The 17589-nt window shown below is 36.0% G+C and overlaps 4 protein-coding genes and 1 long non-coding RNA gene across 5 annotated transcripts in view; all 5 read right to left on the bottom strand.

The window, feature by feature from the left end:
* Nucleotides 1-205: 205 nt before the first annotated feature.
* LOC137015487 (uncharacterized) lies at nt 206-3474 on the bottom strand. Its single transcript, XR_010893985.1, has 4 exons — nt 2827-3474; nt 2094-2248; nt 1813-1907; nt 206-733 (listed from the first exon to the last, which is right to left on the bottom strand). It is a non-coding gene; the product is annotated as an uncharacterized lncRNA (long non-coding RNA).
* Nucleotides 3475-4009: 535 nt separating this feature from the next.
* Nucleotides 4010-6208, bottom strand: LOC137015046 (histone H2B). The gene has a single exon (XM_067379697.1). The coding sequence runs from the start codon at nt 6194-6196 to the stop codon at nt 5822-5824; it is 375 nt and encodes a 124-aa protein (XP_067235798.1). The 5' UTR covers nt 6197-6208; the 3' UTR covers nt 4010-5821.
* A 795-nt stretch (nt 6209-7003) lies between these two features.
* Nucleotides 7004-7346, bottom strand: LOC137015330 (histone H4). The gene has a single exon (XM_067380225.1). The coding sequence runs from the start codon at nt 7336-7338 to the stop codon at nt 7027-7029; it is 312 nt and encodes a 103-aa protein (XP_067236326.1). The 5' UTR covers nt 7339-7346; the 3' UTR covers nt 7004-7026.
* A 2774-nt stretch (nt 7347-10120) lies between these two features.
* LOC137014507 (histone H3) lies at nt 10121-10531 on the bottom strand. The gene has a single exon (XM_067378857.1). The coding sequence runs from the start codon at nt 10529-10531 to the stop codon at nt 10121-10123; it is 411 nt and encodes a 136-aa protein (XP_067234958.1).
* Nucleotides 10532-14627: 4096 nt separating this feature from the next.
* The window catches only part of LOC137014506 (histone H2AX-like), a 57116-nt gene continuing 54154 nt past the window's right edge, over nt 14628-17589 (bottom strand). Inside the window, exon 3 of the mRNA XM_067378856.1 lies at nt 14628-15030. Coding sequence (XP_067234957.1) covers nt 14628-15030 — 403 coding nt within the window. The remainder of the gene's footprint in view (nt 15031-17589) is intronic.

Genomic DNA, 17589 nt, shown 5'->3' with positions numbered 1-17589 from the left:
TTTTTAAATTGTTGACAAAAAAGGTAAACACTTCAATGTACTTAACTTGTCAACCAAAAAGACAAGTAAAAAAAAAAAAAAAATTGCATTAGCAAATGTTTTTGCTTAAAAATTGTAAATTGTTTACAGTAAGATGCACACAGTATTTAACAATATGCAGACAACTGAATTTTTTTTTTTTAAGATTAAAGAAATGGACCACACACGCACACACACACACAACTTTTGAGTTGACGACATAACTGGTATCAATAGAGCAACAATATGCCATTTTAAACATACAGTACACTTGTAGCGCAGAACACTGGTAAACTTTAGAGCACTTACTGCAGTGACTGGACAATCTGAACAAGAATATGTTCAAAGATTCACATCGCCATTCTTGAGAACAAAAAACAGTCATGGAAACTTCTCACAATTCCTTTGTGAAAATCAAATTGCAAGTTTTTTTTTTTTTTTTTTTTTTAAGTTTTTGTAAGCTGGATTTTAGTTCGCTGTGGCCCAACATGAGAAGAACTTGGGTGAACTGGAATGTGTTCTTCATTGATTTGGGGTAGTTGAGATGCAGTGCATATGCAAGTCCAAACAGAATGCACACAGCTTTTGGCAAGTCTTTAATACCTTCCATCACATCTTCTCCCTCATTGATGATCTTAATTGAAGCTGGATTGAGATGAAGGGAAGATGGGAGCACAGCAACTTCATGCTTAACAAGGGGATCCTCATCGGAGCCCTAACAACAGAGAACATTCATGAAATGTCTTATTACATAAACATCAATAATGTTAAACAATATAGTCTTTTAATGAGACAGACACATGAGGGAATGTTTGAAGTGGTTGCAGAATATGTCTATCGATAAATAATAGCAAAATTTGAATATAGGAAGAGGTTAGAAAGACATTTTGCTACTAAGTTTCAGTGATTTAAAGGGTTCACCCAAAAATTAAATTCCTGTCACTAATAACTCACCCTCATGTTGTTCCAAACCTGTAAGACGTTTGTTCATCTTTGGAACACAAATTAACATTCTGATAAAATGTGAGTGTTTCTGATCCACACATAGGCAGCAAAGTCATTGCAACTTGTAAGGTCCAGAAAGGTACTAAAGTGTATGTTAAAATAGTCAAAGTGACTGCAAGAATACTTTTTTTTGTGCACAAACAAAACAAAAATAGCGACTTTATTCAACATTTTCTTCTCCTCTATGTCTGTCTGCTGTGCAGTTGACGTAGTGAACGCAGCGCTTCCAGGTTCTATGTCAAAACGCCAACTCAGTATTGGCCTGCTCTTGTGTCAGCATCATCACACGCATGCATTGTGCTGCTCACGTGTACAGCGTTTGTCAATACCAAGAAAAAAAAAAGGGAAGTGCTGCAATGCGTTTACTACATCAACAGCATAGGAAACTGACAGGGTAGAGAAGAAATTGTTGAATAAAGTTGTTATTTTTGTTTTGTTTTTGCGCATAAAAGTATTCTTGTTGCTTTATAACATGAACCACTGTCACGTGGACTATTTTCACAATGTCTTTACTACATTTCTTGACCTCAAAAGGTGCGATGATGTTGCTGCCAATGTGTGGTTCAGAAACCCTCAGATTTCATCAAAAATATCATCATTTGTGTTCTGAAGAGGAACATTGGTCTTATGGGTTTGGGACAACATGAGGGTGAGTAATTAATGACAGAAATTTCATTTTTGGGTGAACTAACACTTTAAGCACTGTGCACACATTTTATTGAACATGAGGACTATCAGTTAATAAAACAATTATGTTGTCATGGTTCTTTGAGAAAATAAGTTACTTACAAAGCATGCTTTGAAGAAGTTTGTGGGGTTGTTACCAAGGTCAGTCGGGAGCCCTCTGAGCACCAGTAACCAGTTATATCAGTTGGCTCTTGAGTCTAGTGGGTAGTAAAATAAAACACAAAGTTACATAACTAGAATTACAAGAAATGATCTACAAGTAAGCTGAACCAACAAAGCACAAATTTGATTTTATTGGACAACCTTACTGTGACATGTTCATTACTGTAAAAAACTATGCAAAACTATGCAACAATGCAAGTGTATAATGGATCTGGACTAACCCTGGTTTGTTGTAAAAAAGCGGTGTCAACAGCTGTCCAGCATTCCCTCTCTTAGATCAAAAGATATCAGTTAGATGAAGACTGTGTCGATCAATGCTTTCATAGATTTCGTGCTTGAGGTTCTTTTCCACAATCCAGTTGAACTCCATGAACACCTGCAAAATACAGAGCAGCACATTTAAAAAACTAAATTATACTGTGGTTGAAGGTACCCGTGCTGTGTGTGAGAACAGATTAAAGGGATACTTCACACAAACATGAACATTTGCTCATCATTTACACACCCTTATGCTGTCCCAGATGTTTATGAATTTCTGTTTTTCTTTGGATGAACACTAAGAAAGATTTTCATAAATCATTTCTGTGAGCTTAACTTATATATAATGCAAGTGTAAGGGATGGTAGTTGATGCTTTAAAAACCACACAAAATGAACACAATGGTAATTCATACAAACCCACAAGACGTTGATTCATCAACTGTGCTTGTGTGGATTATCAATGTTCACTTAATGTGTTTTTTTAAGTGTCAACTTTGGGGCTCCTGAATACTTGCATTATATGGATCAAAGATTAAGTTTATTTCCAAAAAAAAAAAAAAAAAAGTGTTTGTGTTCATCTGAAAGAAGAAAGTCATATGATCTGGGAAAGCATGAGGGTGTGTATATGATACTGACAACAGTAACATTAAATAATAATAAAAAGATAAATAAGTAATTACACTCTTGAACATACCTGATCTTCTGTAAAAAGAGGACAACTGTCTGATTGCTAATATTCTGCGCAGGTCCTGATGATTGGCAGATCGGCTGGAGACTGGGAGACGCCACCTCATGACCCCAAAAGGAACATTTAGTCCCTAAATCCAGGGTCCCTTTGTCAGCATCCTGATTCATGGATATATGCTTCTGTCCATATGTGGAAGATTTCTAATCTTGTCTATCTTCTCTTAGACAATCAGAATCATTTTTACCTTAATAATGACGTAGTTAGTAGACTGTGTTAGAGTATAATTGTTGTGGAAATGTGAATGTATGCAGCAGCCTAACAAACTCCTTGTGAGACCTGAAGCGGACTTCTGCTGATGAAACTGCAAACTATTCTTCAGTAAATGTTCTTCAATTGATCGCATCTCTGACTCCTGGTCTTTCATTTGACATATCTGGTCAAGGGTCCTAAACTGTTTATTCCCAACAGCAAATAGTAAACTTGATCCCCATTAACCCTTTGATGCACAAGCTATGAAAACCCCTTCTAATGCGCAACATGGGTCAAAAATGACCCGTATTCCCGTATATGTAATTTCAATCATGGTTGAGTGTTTCTTTGCTGAATCTTTGAAAGAAATGTATTTTATCATTAATTTATTCCAGGTATTCCTTAAATATCTTGTTTTTGATTTTCTACAAATAATTGTTTATTTTTCTTTCTTACTTTATAAACAAACACAGTTTCTACATCAATTTTACACACATGGGTCAAAAATGACCCGTATTCATTTCCTATGTAATTTCAGTCATGACTAAGTGTTTCTTCGCTGAATCTTTGAAAGAAATGTATTTTGTCATTTATTTATTCCAGGTATTCCTTAAATATCTTGTTTTTGATTTTAACAAATCATTGTGTTTATTTTTTCTTTCTTTTTTTCATAAACAAACACAGGTTGTGTATTTCTACATCAATTTTACACACATGGGTCAAAAATTACCCATATAGAAACCTTTGCAAATTTTCGCAAGAAGGAACATATTTACTGCAGACAACTGTTCATCCGCCACACATTTCACGTCTCAACATGGCTGCTTTTGAATATTTGATGGATGAAAGACATATTATATTTCATATAATAGGCTGTATATTATATTTCATAATTTGTATTTTTTGTCATAAACCAATGCTACTGGTCACCTTTTACATCTATCAGTGTTCCTGAAAAGTAACAGTTTTGAGGTTTCTGTCCAACAGTGAAAATATATAATAAGTGTATCGATCAACTGATTTTGAATTTCTTTATCTAGAGTGTTAATGGCTGGTCCTCAACAGAACTGAGGTGGATGATGACATCACCGTAAAAAAAGCTGAAAGTGTACTTTGCGAACAGTCAAACGCAATTTAAATGTGTATGTGCAGGTTCCACATACAGTTACAGAAATCCGGCGGAAATTATAAAAAGTTACAAAAATCTGTATGCTGACCCTCACGTACACATAAAAAGTGAAGTATACGTTGGCCTTTAGAAAGGTAATGACACACACATTCAAAAAAATTCATTCAAAAAGAAAGGAAAAATTAAAATAAGGATTTGGTTATTGAGTAATAGATGGAATAATGAATGATAAAATTAATTTATTGTAATATATGCGATATAGAAAATAACTCATTCGGGTCACTTTTGACTCATGTTGTATTTGTCCAAAACTGTTACATTTCAGGAACGCTGACAGACATAAAGGATGACCAATTGCATTGATTTATGACAAAAAATTAAAAATTATGAAATATATAGCCTAATATATTAAATATAATAAGACTTACATCCATCAAATATACAAAAGTAGCCTTGTTAAGATGTGAAATGTGTGGCAGATGAACAGTTGTCTGCAGTAAATATGTTCCTACTTGCAAAAATTTGCAAATCTTAAAGATTTCTATATGGGTCATTTTTGACCCATGTGTGTAAAATTGATGTAGATACTGTGTTTGTTTATAAAGTAAGAAAGAAAAATAAACAATTATTTGTAGAAAATCAAAAACAAGATATTTAAGTAATACCTGAAATAAATAAATGATAAAAAAAAAAAAAAAAATCTTTCAAAGATTCAGCGAAGAAACACTCAGTCATGACTGAAATTACATAGGAAATGAATACAGGTCATTTTTGACCCATGTGTGTAAAATTGATGTAGACAGACAAAAACTGTGATTGTTTATAAAGTAAGAAAGAAAAAAATGAACGATTTTTTACAATCAAAAACAAGATATTTAAGGAATACCTGGAATAAATGAATGATAAAATACATTTCTTTTAAAGATTCAGCAAAGAAACACTCAACCATGATTGAAATTACATAGGAAATGAATACGGGTCATTTTTGACCCATGTTGCGCATTAGAAAGAACCCATGTTGATTTTTATTAAAAAAGAAAGAAAAAATTAAAATGAGGATTTGTGATGATCAAAAACAAGTTAATTGAGGAATACCTGGAATACTGAATGATTAAAATAATTTCTTGCAAAGATATAGAAAATAAAAACTCAGCCAGGTCATTTTTGACCCATGTTGTGCATCAAAGGGTTAAGTGTTTTAACAGCAATAAAAGTACACAATTTGTAACTTAAGAACATTTCAGGGCCAATATTGAGATTTCACCTGATGTTACTTTAATTTACCCAAAATTGAAAACGTTTTCTTTATCCATGTCATTCCAAAACCCATAGTTTACCTAAACGCAATAAAACATTTACTCAATAAATATACAGCTTTAATATAATTAAAAATAACTAATTATAAAGTTCTTAAACTAGTCTTTTTTTTTTGTGCAGAACAGGCCTCTGAACAATGACAGAAATTAATTTTGGATTAGACACGGATGAAATTACAGTCACGAGCGTTTAGAAAACCCACTCATGATACAGCTCACATTCCATCCAACAAACAGAAGCTCTTTAAGGATAAATTGGGTGGCTCTTAAAAGAGCCTTTGGGTCGCTGAGAGTCTCGGTTGAATCTCTACTTGGAGCTGGTGTACTTGGTGACGGCCTTGGTGCCCTCGGACACGGCGTGTTTGGCCAGCTCTCCGGGCAGCAACAGACGCACGGCGGTCTGGATCTCTCTAGAAGTGATGGTGGAGCGCTTGTTGTAGTGAGCGAGACGAGACGACTCACCGGCGATGCGCTCGAAGATGTCGTTGACGAAAGAGTTCATGATGCCCATCGCCTTGGAAGAGATGCCGGTGTCAGGATGAACCTGCTTCAGGACTTTGTAGACGTAGATAGCGTAGCTCTCCTTCCTGGACCTCTTGCGCTTCTTTCCTCCCTTACCGGCGGTCTTCGTGACGGCCTTCTTGGAGCCCTTCTTAGGCGCGGACTTTGCTGGTTCAGGCATGATGCTTTTAGAACACAAACTTCTCAAAACTATGTGAAATCAGAAGCGATACAGAGGTATTTATTCTCTGCCCTATGCTAATTTACAAAGAGATACAGAAACTCTCTGATTGCCTCTTTTAATAGGCCAAACCCATAAACTCGGACTTCATTGGATAACTCAAAGCTTCACGAGCGGAATGAGGGCCAATCACATTCGCCGCCGCCAACCGCTCAAAGTTTGAACTACACCCTGACTGTTTCCTTTGTTTCGTTTCCCGCTCTTTTTTATTATTAGTTTGAGAAAATAAGCGATTCTAGACAAAAACTGAAACATCGTGTGATTTTAAAAGCCCTTTAGACCCATTGAGGGAGTGTTGGAGGAAAGAGACCATTATCAGTCAGACATTTAAAGTTTTACTCGGGACTTCATTGATTCATGAATCTGTTGAACTGTTTAAACTACACGAATAGTAAATAAGTCAATTTGTGTAAAACAAATACCAGTTTAGTTAGTTTTCTGCATTTTGAGCTTTGCAAACTTTAGCCCCATTCTAATCTAATTTCAAGTTAGTTGTATCTTTAAACGTAGTGTAATATTAGAAAAGGTCTTTTGTGCGCCACTTAAACCAACATATTCTGGGTATCATCATTAAAACGAACTAAAAGAAGAGAGATACTCGCGACATTTCACTGTTAAACGAAGTTTATAAACTACTTCGTAACATTTTCTCTGAATCCAAGAATCAAAGCGTTTCATCAACTAAATTTCTATAGGACTCTTTATGTGAGAGAGTGGGTGGCTCTTAAAAGAGCCGTTGGGTTGGTATAGTTGTTCCTGATTTGAGAAGTTTATCCTCCGAAGCCGTACAGAGTGCGTCCCTGTCGCTTCAGCGCGTACACAACATCCATGGCGGTCACGGTCTTTCTCTTGGCGTGCTCGGTGTAGGTGACGGCATCGCGGATGACGTTCTCCAGAAACACCTTCAACACTCCGCGGGTCTCCTCGTAGATCAGACCGGAGATGCGCTTGACACCGCCACGGCGAGCGAGACGACGGATGGCGGGTTTGGTGATTCCCTGGATGTTATCGCGCAGAACTTTACGGTGACGCTTGGCGCCTCCTTTTCCGAGCCCTTTACCGCCTTTGCCTCTTCCAGACATGTTTAACACAACTCTATCAAGCGATGATACAGAATGATAGATGAGTGTTACTAGGAGGCCTTCTACATTTGCTTACAGGACCTGAGAGAAACCAGCACCGCGTCACAAGGCGCAACACGCCCCTCCCCTCAATATAGTTCGAGCACAAAACACTGTGATTTCACCCTAACACTGATCTAACGAGGCCTGTGCTTTAATATTAAAAATCAAGTTTTATAAGATTTATTGGTAACACTTTATTTTAGGGTCTTTTAACAAGTTTCTTATTACCATGCATATTACTATTGACTGTTTATTAGTACTTATTAAGCACATATTAATGTCTTATTCTACATTCTTAATCCTAAACTTAACAACTACCTTACTAACTATTAATAAGCAGTAAATTATGAGTTTATTGAGGAGAAAAGGTATAGTTAATAGTTTATATGTTCCCTATACTAAAGTGTTACTGAATCATTTGATAAAGATAATATTATAAGATTGTAATATCATATACAGAGATACTGAATGACAATGAAATGTGACAGTTTAGTATATTTATTAGACAGTTCAGATATATGTGCAGAATATAAATGATTTTAGGCCTCTGGGATTTAAACTGTAGGTCTCTTAGCTGAATCTGCACCAGCATAAATAGTAATCTCTTCTCTGGCCTTCAACATGTGCAAAACGTTTTAAAACAGACCATGCGCCAGGTGAAAAAATTACTATAGAAATGTATATTAAATGCAGTGTTTTTGAATGTATACTGTATATATTATAGTATTTATTATAATTAATACTACAGCATACTGTATTAACTATAGTGAACTGATAAACTAATAAATACGGTAGTATACTTTAGTTTTTACTACAGTAAACTGTAGTATTGTAGTATAATATACCATATAGTTGTAGAAAACTTAGTACAGTATTAGGTAAAATAATTTATATTACTATGGTTATATTATCACAGCAACTATAGAATTACGACAATTAATTCATTCAAGTATTTTACAATAGTATGGTTTAATAACAGTATTTACTATAAATTACTATAGAGTTGAATTTAAATACATTGTACACTGCATTTCTCCAAGACGAAAAAAAAAAAAATAATAAATATTTATGCATAATTGTATTGTTCTTAAATAGTAATTATAGTTTTTGAGATGTACCAGCTAGTGTTAATACAACTTTCGATTGATACAGCTAACACACGACGTAACAGTTACGTAATGTATTCGTACTTTTTGGTAATGTCATGACTTACTAACTGACAACGTAACTACGACGTCGCATGCCAGTAATTTCATTACCTTCAGATTACCATCTCACAACGTCGTCAGTACGTTCTCCTAACGTTATAAGATTACCCAGAACGTTCCAGATACGTCCTCTATTCGTAATATATTGGTAATTCCATGACTTACTAGTAACGTAACTACAACGTTGTATGCCCGTAATAATATTACCATCAAATTACCATATCACAACGTCGTCAGTACGTTCTCCAAACGTTACAAGATTACCAAGGACGTTCCAGATACGTCCTCTATTCGTAATATAATTGTCATTCCATGACTTACTGGCAACGTAACAGCAACGTCATGTGCTCGTAATTTCATTACCATCATTTACACATTCTTTATATGTTATTATTACCAGAATTTGCAATATAAAACGTGTAATTAAATGTCAGACACAAGACTGAAATGTCCCCTTAAGAAAAAAAATGTTTCTTTTCACCAAATCAGAGTATGGATGACTGGTTTTTATATATAGTGACGTGACATACAGCGCGCGCCTCCACAAATGTAGTGCGCGCGTGCCCACAGTATGTTGATAAGAGTGTAAAGTTAATTTTTCTGAGAGAAGAATTTATTTTTCCGAGGTGACAACGAATAAATGGCTTTTATAAAAATGTATAAAGTTAACTTTGGAAAGACGCAAAACCTTTTTTTATTGTTATGTTTACGTTAGTGCAGGCGGCCGTTAGAGTTGCCATGGCAACCGGGAAAACATTCAAGCTGCTGGAGAGGACAGCGTCGACGTTTCTCCGTGTTTCTCGTCAGTTTTATAGCAATAAAGTTCAACAACTGCGTCAGATTGGTTAAGTAACATTACCCACAGTCTACTTTAAGTACTTTTGTTAATATTTTTATCTTTGTGATTTCCTTGATCGTCTGAAATATGTTATGCAAAATGTTAAGTTAGCATAGCATATGTTTTAATGATACTGAGAGCAAAACGTCTTGAATGCTTTTATTTTGTTTCGCTGTAGGCTATATGTTTTTATTTATAGTTTGAGTGTATTTCATTATTTTTATTTGGAGTTTTGTTCATGTTCTGTGTGTTTTTCAAAATAAATGAATTGAATTCATTTCGAGTCTGCATTCATCGTTCACAGCTGTTGGAATAGCCTTTACATTAGTTTGGGCAAATGAGGACATAAATTAGGTTAAACTACTGCATGTCCGCCCATAGAAAAATAAATATAAGAATTACCAACTGATGACCAACACACAACTATTGATACACAACGTTGCCACGACGTCGCAGTTACTAACTGGCAACGTCACAAAGTTACGTTGTGGCGACGTATAGGCACCTTTCACTTTTCCGGTTGCCACGACGTAACTAGTTACGTCGCCACGACGAAAGTTTGGTCACCAAATTACGTTGCAGTTACGTAACAGTCACGTATTTTGGTTAGCTGGGAAACTGGAAATGGTCTCGTTCAGTGTAATTTTGGTGGCTCTTAAAAGAGCCTTTGGGGTTTGATGTGGCTGATGCGGGTTTAGGCGCGCTCTCCGCGGATACGGCGGGCCAGCTGGATGTCTTTGGGCATGATGGTGACCCTCTTGGCGTGGATGGCGCACAGGTTGGTGTCCTCAAACAGACCGACCAAATAAGCCTCGCTGGCCTCCTGCAGGGCCATGACAGCGGAGCTCTGGAAGCGCAGATCCGTTTTGAAGTCCTGAGCGATTTCTCGGACCAGACGCTGGAAGGGCAGTTTGCGGATCAGCAGCTCGGTGGACTTCTGATAACGGCGGATCTCTCGGAGAGCCACGGTCCCGGGCCTGTAACGATGGGGCTTCTTGACGCCGCCGGTGGCCGGAGCGCTCTTACGGGCGGCTTTGGTAGCGAGCTGCTTCCTCGGGGCTTTACCACCGGTGGATTTACGAGCGGTCTGCTTGGTTCTTGCCATTGCTGCAGTACACTTCCCTCCGTTCCTGCTTACGCTCGAAATGCTGCTCTGTCTTACACGCCTGCTTTTAAGGCATTGCGCGGCCATGAGCTCACGGTGTCGGGAGGGTGCCGAGGCTTGTGATTGGCTAATGTGTGACGTATGCTTATGACTGCTAGCCAATGACTTCGCGCTCCATCTTTTCAAACAAGCAGAGGGTTTCCCGCTCAGTATGCTTTGTTCTTGGTGTATCCAAAAAAAAAAAGATAATTTATTCATATTATTTTATAATTTATTCTTTATATATTGATTTTCTTTATATGTTATTAATTTCCTTAGTCATTTATATATTTTCTACCATATGCTCTGATATGTTTGAATATTTCCAAATGTAAGATCGAGGTGAATGTTTTATTTTATAATTATGTAATGTACATTTGTATCAAAATATGCCTGTTTCCATCTCTGCAGACATGAGATAATGCAATATCTGCAATTTTCTCTTAAAGGTCTCAAAATACATCCTTGATATTTGACCAGTCACTATGACATAATGGATAAGTCTGCTTGACCTTTTCTTATTAGACCAAAACACAAGTTTAAGAGGGCATAAGTTTCATATATATCGTCACAGCTTTTATTTGCTCTTCACTTTATTTCTACCCTTCTACTTTTTTCCAATGGTGTTTACCATTTCAACAAACAAGAGATATAACCCAGTGTATTGTTTGTTTTTAAATGGCTCCCTTGCGGATTTTATTTTTAAGTTAATAATACTGCATTAATGTTATTAGGGTCAATATATAATTGAGGGAGTTTTCATGTCCATGAGATTTATCTCGCAAACATGATTATTAAAATAAAATTTTAAAAGTCTTCAGTGTTCTTCATGATCTTGTCTTTACAAATTTCATAGTTAATTATTATGGAAATAATCATATATTTATAAAAATTTACTAGATATCCCTAAAATGTCAACTAAAAATGTCAACACAATCTCATTACCTAAAAAAACATTTAAAAAACTTATTTAAAAACAGTTTTAATTATATTATTTACATTAAGTTGAAGTAATTGTGAACAATGTGTCTTTTTGGGCAATATGTCACATTTTCAATAGAAATTGACTAATTTAATATATGTCCGAGAAGTCGCTGTCATCTAAGTTACCCATAGCAAATACACCCCTCAAGGAAGAGTGTGTTTTCCAAATCACATGACCTGCTCCACATGATGTCATTTCCTCCTGAAAAGAAAACTAGCAAGACTCCAAGGTATGTTCTCCCTCCACATTTTCAGTTATTTCACCTAAAGTAGTGCTTAGGGCAAATGTGTACTTATCACATGTCAACAATGTTACTACAATGAATTCATAAATAACTTTGAATTTCAATTCCACTCAGTTGTACATATACTATTTAGAAGATCCTCTCCGTAAAATGCCATGTGGTGTCTGGTGTTAGGCAACCATTTTGATTTTATCCCTAAAAACAGCAAAAATGTCAACTAAGTTACCAGTCACCTATGTTACTCTGCAAAGGTAACTGAGTTGACCAAGAGTAACATAGTTGACATTCATGACATGTTCTTATAGTTTTCAGGAGTTCATTTAATATTCTAATTGTACAGTAACTATAAATACTTTGCAATAAATATTATAAAAGTAAACTTGTTTTCAGGCAAATGCCACGATTATCTGCAGCAGAAAAGATGTGCTCAGGTTGATTCCTGCCCCACAGCACGTGACAGCACGTCATGTTGAAATAAAAAGAGATGTGTGGGAAGATATTGCCAAATCATATCTTACAGTTTTTCTCCATTGGTTTGGCTCATTTCTTGAAACAGAAATTACATTCTCAAAACTACATGGACAAACCTCTAAACCACTTGGCAATTGTTCACAACAGAATTGAATTTCTCATTCATTTTGCAAATGTCTAAGTACATGTCTCAATGTCTCACTACATCTTTGGGAATGATTAAGTACAGGTAGCCTACATTTAGCACAATTTCCAAGTGAATAGATCTTGTTGATCTAAACTGATTGTCGATTCTCAGTCTAATGGTTGTTTGCTCCAAAACATGTCAGCGTCATTTCATTGTATAAGTCATCACACGCACAATAGTTTGTTCAATTGTCAAAATTAGTCAAGAACATAATACCATGAATACCATATATGAATCCTTGGAACATTTGATAAATTATTACAGCAATTGACAATCAGGTGAATCTAGAACTTGACTAACATGTAACATGTAAGTCAGTTACTGGTTGTCCATCATTATAACTTTTTTACAATTAAGCAGTTGTTCCCAAACTTGTTTGGCTTCAGTACCCACTTTACCTCATTTGTGTATCCAGGTAATCCAGGTATGAAAGTATTTGACTTATCTGACTTCAACATTTTGCCTAAAAACTGCAGCTTACTGTATGATGCAATTATCATTATAATCCTTATTTTGAAGAATATAACATACAATAAGAAAAAGGGTCAAAGAGCTGCAATTAGTGCCTCCCATGTAAATCTAATACTGTGGGTTTTACTGTAACATTTCAGTAAGTCTAGTCATTGATGATTTTCCCCCTCCCCTTTCTGTCAAATACCCCCTGTAGTACCTCTGCATAGGGCTACATGTACCCCAGGTTTGGAACCACTGGAGTAGTGGCCAGTAGTATAATGAAGATGTGGAGAACATAGAACATTCCTATGTAATTGTCTGTAATGTAGTGTATGACTCTTCTGTATGACTGATTTGATGTTTTCTTTTTTTACGCTATTGTAGAGAATAATGGCATTGGAAGGAAACGAGCGACCAGTGAAGAACTGTTAGTTGTGAAACTCCAGCTTTATTTACAGCACTGTAGGCTGCATATAATTTTCACTGTTTTTTGTTTGTGTGTTTATATTACAGAATATTATGCTGTATACATTTTCCTTTTACTCTGATGTATGGAAGTTACTTTATGTGTGTGAATGATAATGGTTACAATTTCCTTGGCAGTATGAGTGCAATATATGATGTCAAACCTTGGAGGCTACTTTTACCCTAAAATCCTGTCTTTTTTCAGTTTTACACACAATTGTATTCTGTTAGCTAGACAAAAACTGTACAGTAACCATTGTCAGTGAAGGACTGGACTAAGACTGAAAGGTGGACATGAGGGATATTTGCCATAGTGACAAAACATCTAAACATTTTGACTTGCAGTGCTTACACAATGCCAAAGGAACTAAGCATTTTGGGGGCACTGACTGTTTAAATGAGAAGGAAATTTAGTTTTGACACAAACAGTTTAAACTGATGTGCGTCTGTATTTCTCCTTTATGTCATGAAATATTCAACAGGTCTTGATTAAATGCAATAAAAGATTAGCTAACATATAATAATTGATATAGTTTAGGATTGTGTTTGTTAAATACATCATCCTACTTTGTCATGTCCAGTCAACTATGTTACTTTTGTCAACTATGATACTGGGCTGTCAATTAAATTACCATTATGTTTTTTTTAAAAATATATGTATTTCAATGGTTCCCTAATCTCCAAGTAAATATTTAGAAACTGAGTAGCTGTCAAATATATACCTCAGCATAATTTAATCAAGAAAATTATCATGAATCAAGCAGTTTGGAAACAAAATATACAGACTGGTTACTTCAGTACTTGAAGTTTGGGGTTTCAATTGAACAAAATGTGTATTTTCTTAATTAATTGGGTATTTTAATTGAAAAGGTAGGTAAATAGACACATATTCTTCCAAGAGTAATGATTTTTTTAAATGTCTGCCATTTACATAAAGTTAAAACTTATAGGTTTTGTCCGTAACATAGTTGACCAAATAATGAGTAAACTTCTTGTTTTTAAAACTAAATATCTGAAATCAATTATGCCTGAGCTTGGCAATTACTAAAAACAAAATATTTCAGGGATGATTTATCAGGGAAGATAATAATATTTTGTAAATAAATATATTTTTTCCCAGAATTATTCAAACTCAATCTCCCACAATTATATATTGACCCATTAAACGGTTATAGAAAGGAGCTCTCTTATCAGATAAAATGGGTGGCTCTTAAAAGAGCCTTTGGGTTTCAATGAGACCGACTAAGTCCGCTTATTTGGACTTGGCGGGTTTCTCGGTCTTCTTGGGCAGCAGCACAGCCTGGATGTTGGGCAGCACACCGCCCTGAGCGATGGTCACTCCGCCCAGAAGTTTGTTCAACTCTTCGTCGTTGCGCACCGCCAGCTGCAGATGACGGGGGATGATGCGGGTCTTCTTATTGTCCCGAGCGGCATTTCCAGCCAACTCCAGGATCTCAGCGGTAAGATACTCGAGCACAGCCGCCAGATAAACAGGAGCACCAGCACCGACGCGCTCGGCGTAGTTGCCTTTGCGGAGAAGCCTGTGAACACGGCCGACGGGGAACTGCAGTCCTGCCCTGGATGAGCGAGTCTTAGCCTTGGCTCTGGCTTTGCCTCCGGTTTTGCCTCGTCCATTCATTTTTACTTGAATTACTCTTTTCAAACAACGATGAAAGAATGAAAAACTGAGTTTTCGAGGTCCTGCCTTTAAGCGAACGTTCTAGTCGCCCATTGGTTGACAGTCTGTTAAGATTTTAAACCAATCACTGAACTTCCCTCCAACACACATCTCCAAACCCCACCCCCTTTTGGTGATCGGGTTATGCAGTATACACAAATCCGCCGCGAACTCTATGGGCGCCGCCATCTTGCCTGCCGCCATTGCTGCGTGCCTGCGAAGTGTGATGGTGTGACACTTGCCGGTGCCCTTTAATGACATTTCAATGAAAAGCGCATCCTGCTCATTAAAGAAAATGTCTGGTGAAAGGGAACATGGGTAAATGATGTCAGGCAGTGGCCAAAACTTACCGATAAAGGTAATTTATTGACAACATAATGTAATATTATAAAAATGTAATTAAGAAGTGTATTAATTGATGACAACAATAAAACCGAACGCTGTCATTACTAGCTGTGTTGCTAATATGTTAAAAAGCTTCACAAGTTTCAAATAATTATTAGCCCATCCTTAAAAATATTCTTGTTTGCCATAACCCGACCGACCCTGTCAATTTAGGACCGACCCAATTAATTATTTTTCCCCCTTTTAGTCCGACTGACTTGCCGATTGTAATTGCGTTAAGACCCACAGATATTTTTTTTTTTTTTACTCTTCAAACAGCTAATAAAAATGCAATAAAATGTGAGACACACGCAATTGACGCTTTTCACACGCTCTCACGCCACATATCCATTTTCTCACGCACAGAAAAATCGCGAAGTAAAGAGGACAGAGAGACCGACAGACTAGACAGAGCAGGTTACTTATGATAGAAAAAAAAAAATCTCAGCTCTCAGATTTTGTCAATTTTATTACGAAAATCAAACAATAAATACCTTTTTGGTGCTTGTAAATGTGACATGCTAGAAATACAGATTAAAAAATATTACAACATCAAACAACGTATAATGTTATGTTCTTGTAAACATGTTTTTCAAAATGGATTTATGTATTCACACTTACCTTCGTCTGAGGTAAATCTCTCAGAAATGACCGAACGCTGGCAGCCCCTCACACAGAACAGTTTTGGCTGATATGTGTACTGTATTACATCTTTATTATATTTTTACTTATATCATTAAATAAAGTTGTTATTATAATAAAAAATGCATTATATTTAAATTGTTATTTTTAAATATTACTGCAAGCTTATAGGGCTCTCTGTATGTTTACAGCATTCAGTTAGGTGAGTTGTTTTTTTCTTGAGAAAAATTAATGCCTATCTTGTGTAGCCTACCTAATATTTATCCAAATGAGTCAATATTAAATCAAATCACAATAATAATTAAATAATAATAATTGAATAAAAATAATAAAAAAGTGTAGCTTACTAGAAATTGTAGCCTACCATGTAAACATTGTCACATGTCACTAAACCTAATAAAATTCAGCTTAGTTACTAACATGTTTTGACAATCACAATACACTTATTTTGATGCAATAATAAAAATATTTACATTTTTTACGACCTACCGACCATTTTTTTTGGCTGTTACGGCAAACCAAAATATTTTTAAGGATGGCCTTAGCCACGACCAGTTGTAGCAATAAAACACATGTTCTTACAGGTATTCGAGATTATTTTATTAATCATCTGGCATGCGATGAGCATCTCGGTTATGTGTTTCATCCACTTTTGACGCACATCTTGGTCCTCCGCTCGACCAGGAACTCCGTGCAATCCGTATGGCCGTAAACATGGGCAGTCAATGTGCAACAATACAAAGGTTCGTGGATTACACAAACGGTTTTATTCCAGGCCTGTAGTTTTGTGCTGTTGTTAAAACAACCAACCACACAACACGCTCTTCCCGGCATCACTGGACAGCATACATACTAAAAAAACTATATAGCTAACATCTACTACAGCCTACGGGACCAACACGCTACTTCTGCTACAAGGCACGCAGTAATGGCGGCGCTGCTTTACTTCCGTGTTTCGCCGGATTTGTCTATAGACTTTAGACAAAGAAAGAAAGAAAGAAAGAAAGAAAGAAAGAAAGAAAGAAAGAAAGAAAGAAAGAAAGAAAGAAAGAAAGAAAGAAAGAAAGAAAACAATTAAAAATGGCATTCCCATGTGTACATCCATGTCCACATCTACTCATATTCTTGTAGTCTCAACATTTAAAATTCTAACGGCATGTTGGCACAAACGGCATCTAGTACACATTTTTACTCGCCGAAGGTTGTCTAAAATGTCTCCTTGATGGTAACGACTGAAATTGACAATGTAAGGGATGAGAAGATTCCTCTAATAACAACCAATGTTCCCAATAACTGAGTGGCATTTGATATTTTATATACTGGAATAATATTTGATAATTTTCGTGATTTTTTTCATTATTTAACAGGAGCTAATTTATGAAGGTTATTGAGATAAATACATATTAGTAACCTCTGTCATAGTTTACGGCATTTCTAAGTATACAGCCAGCATGTGTAAAACATTGTCAGTCAAACTAAAGTGGTGAAACAATATTTTAACACAAGTTTT

This window comes from Chanodichthys erythropterus, chromosome 24 (assembly GCF_024489055.1).
Source record: "Chanodichthys erythropterus isolate Z2021 chromosome 24, ASM2448905v1, whole genome shotgun sequence".
NCBI lineage: Eukaryota > Metazoa > Chordata > Actinopteri > Cypriniformes > Xenocyprididae > Chanodichthys > Chanodichthys erythropterus.
The sequence above is the reverse complement of the archived record's forward strand: the minus strand, read 5'-3'. Positions and strand labels throughout refer to the sequence as shown.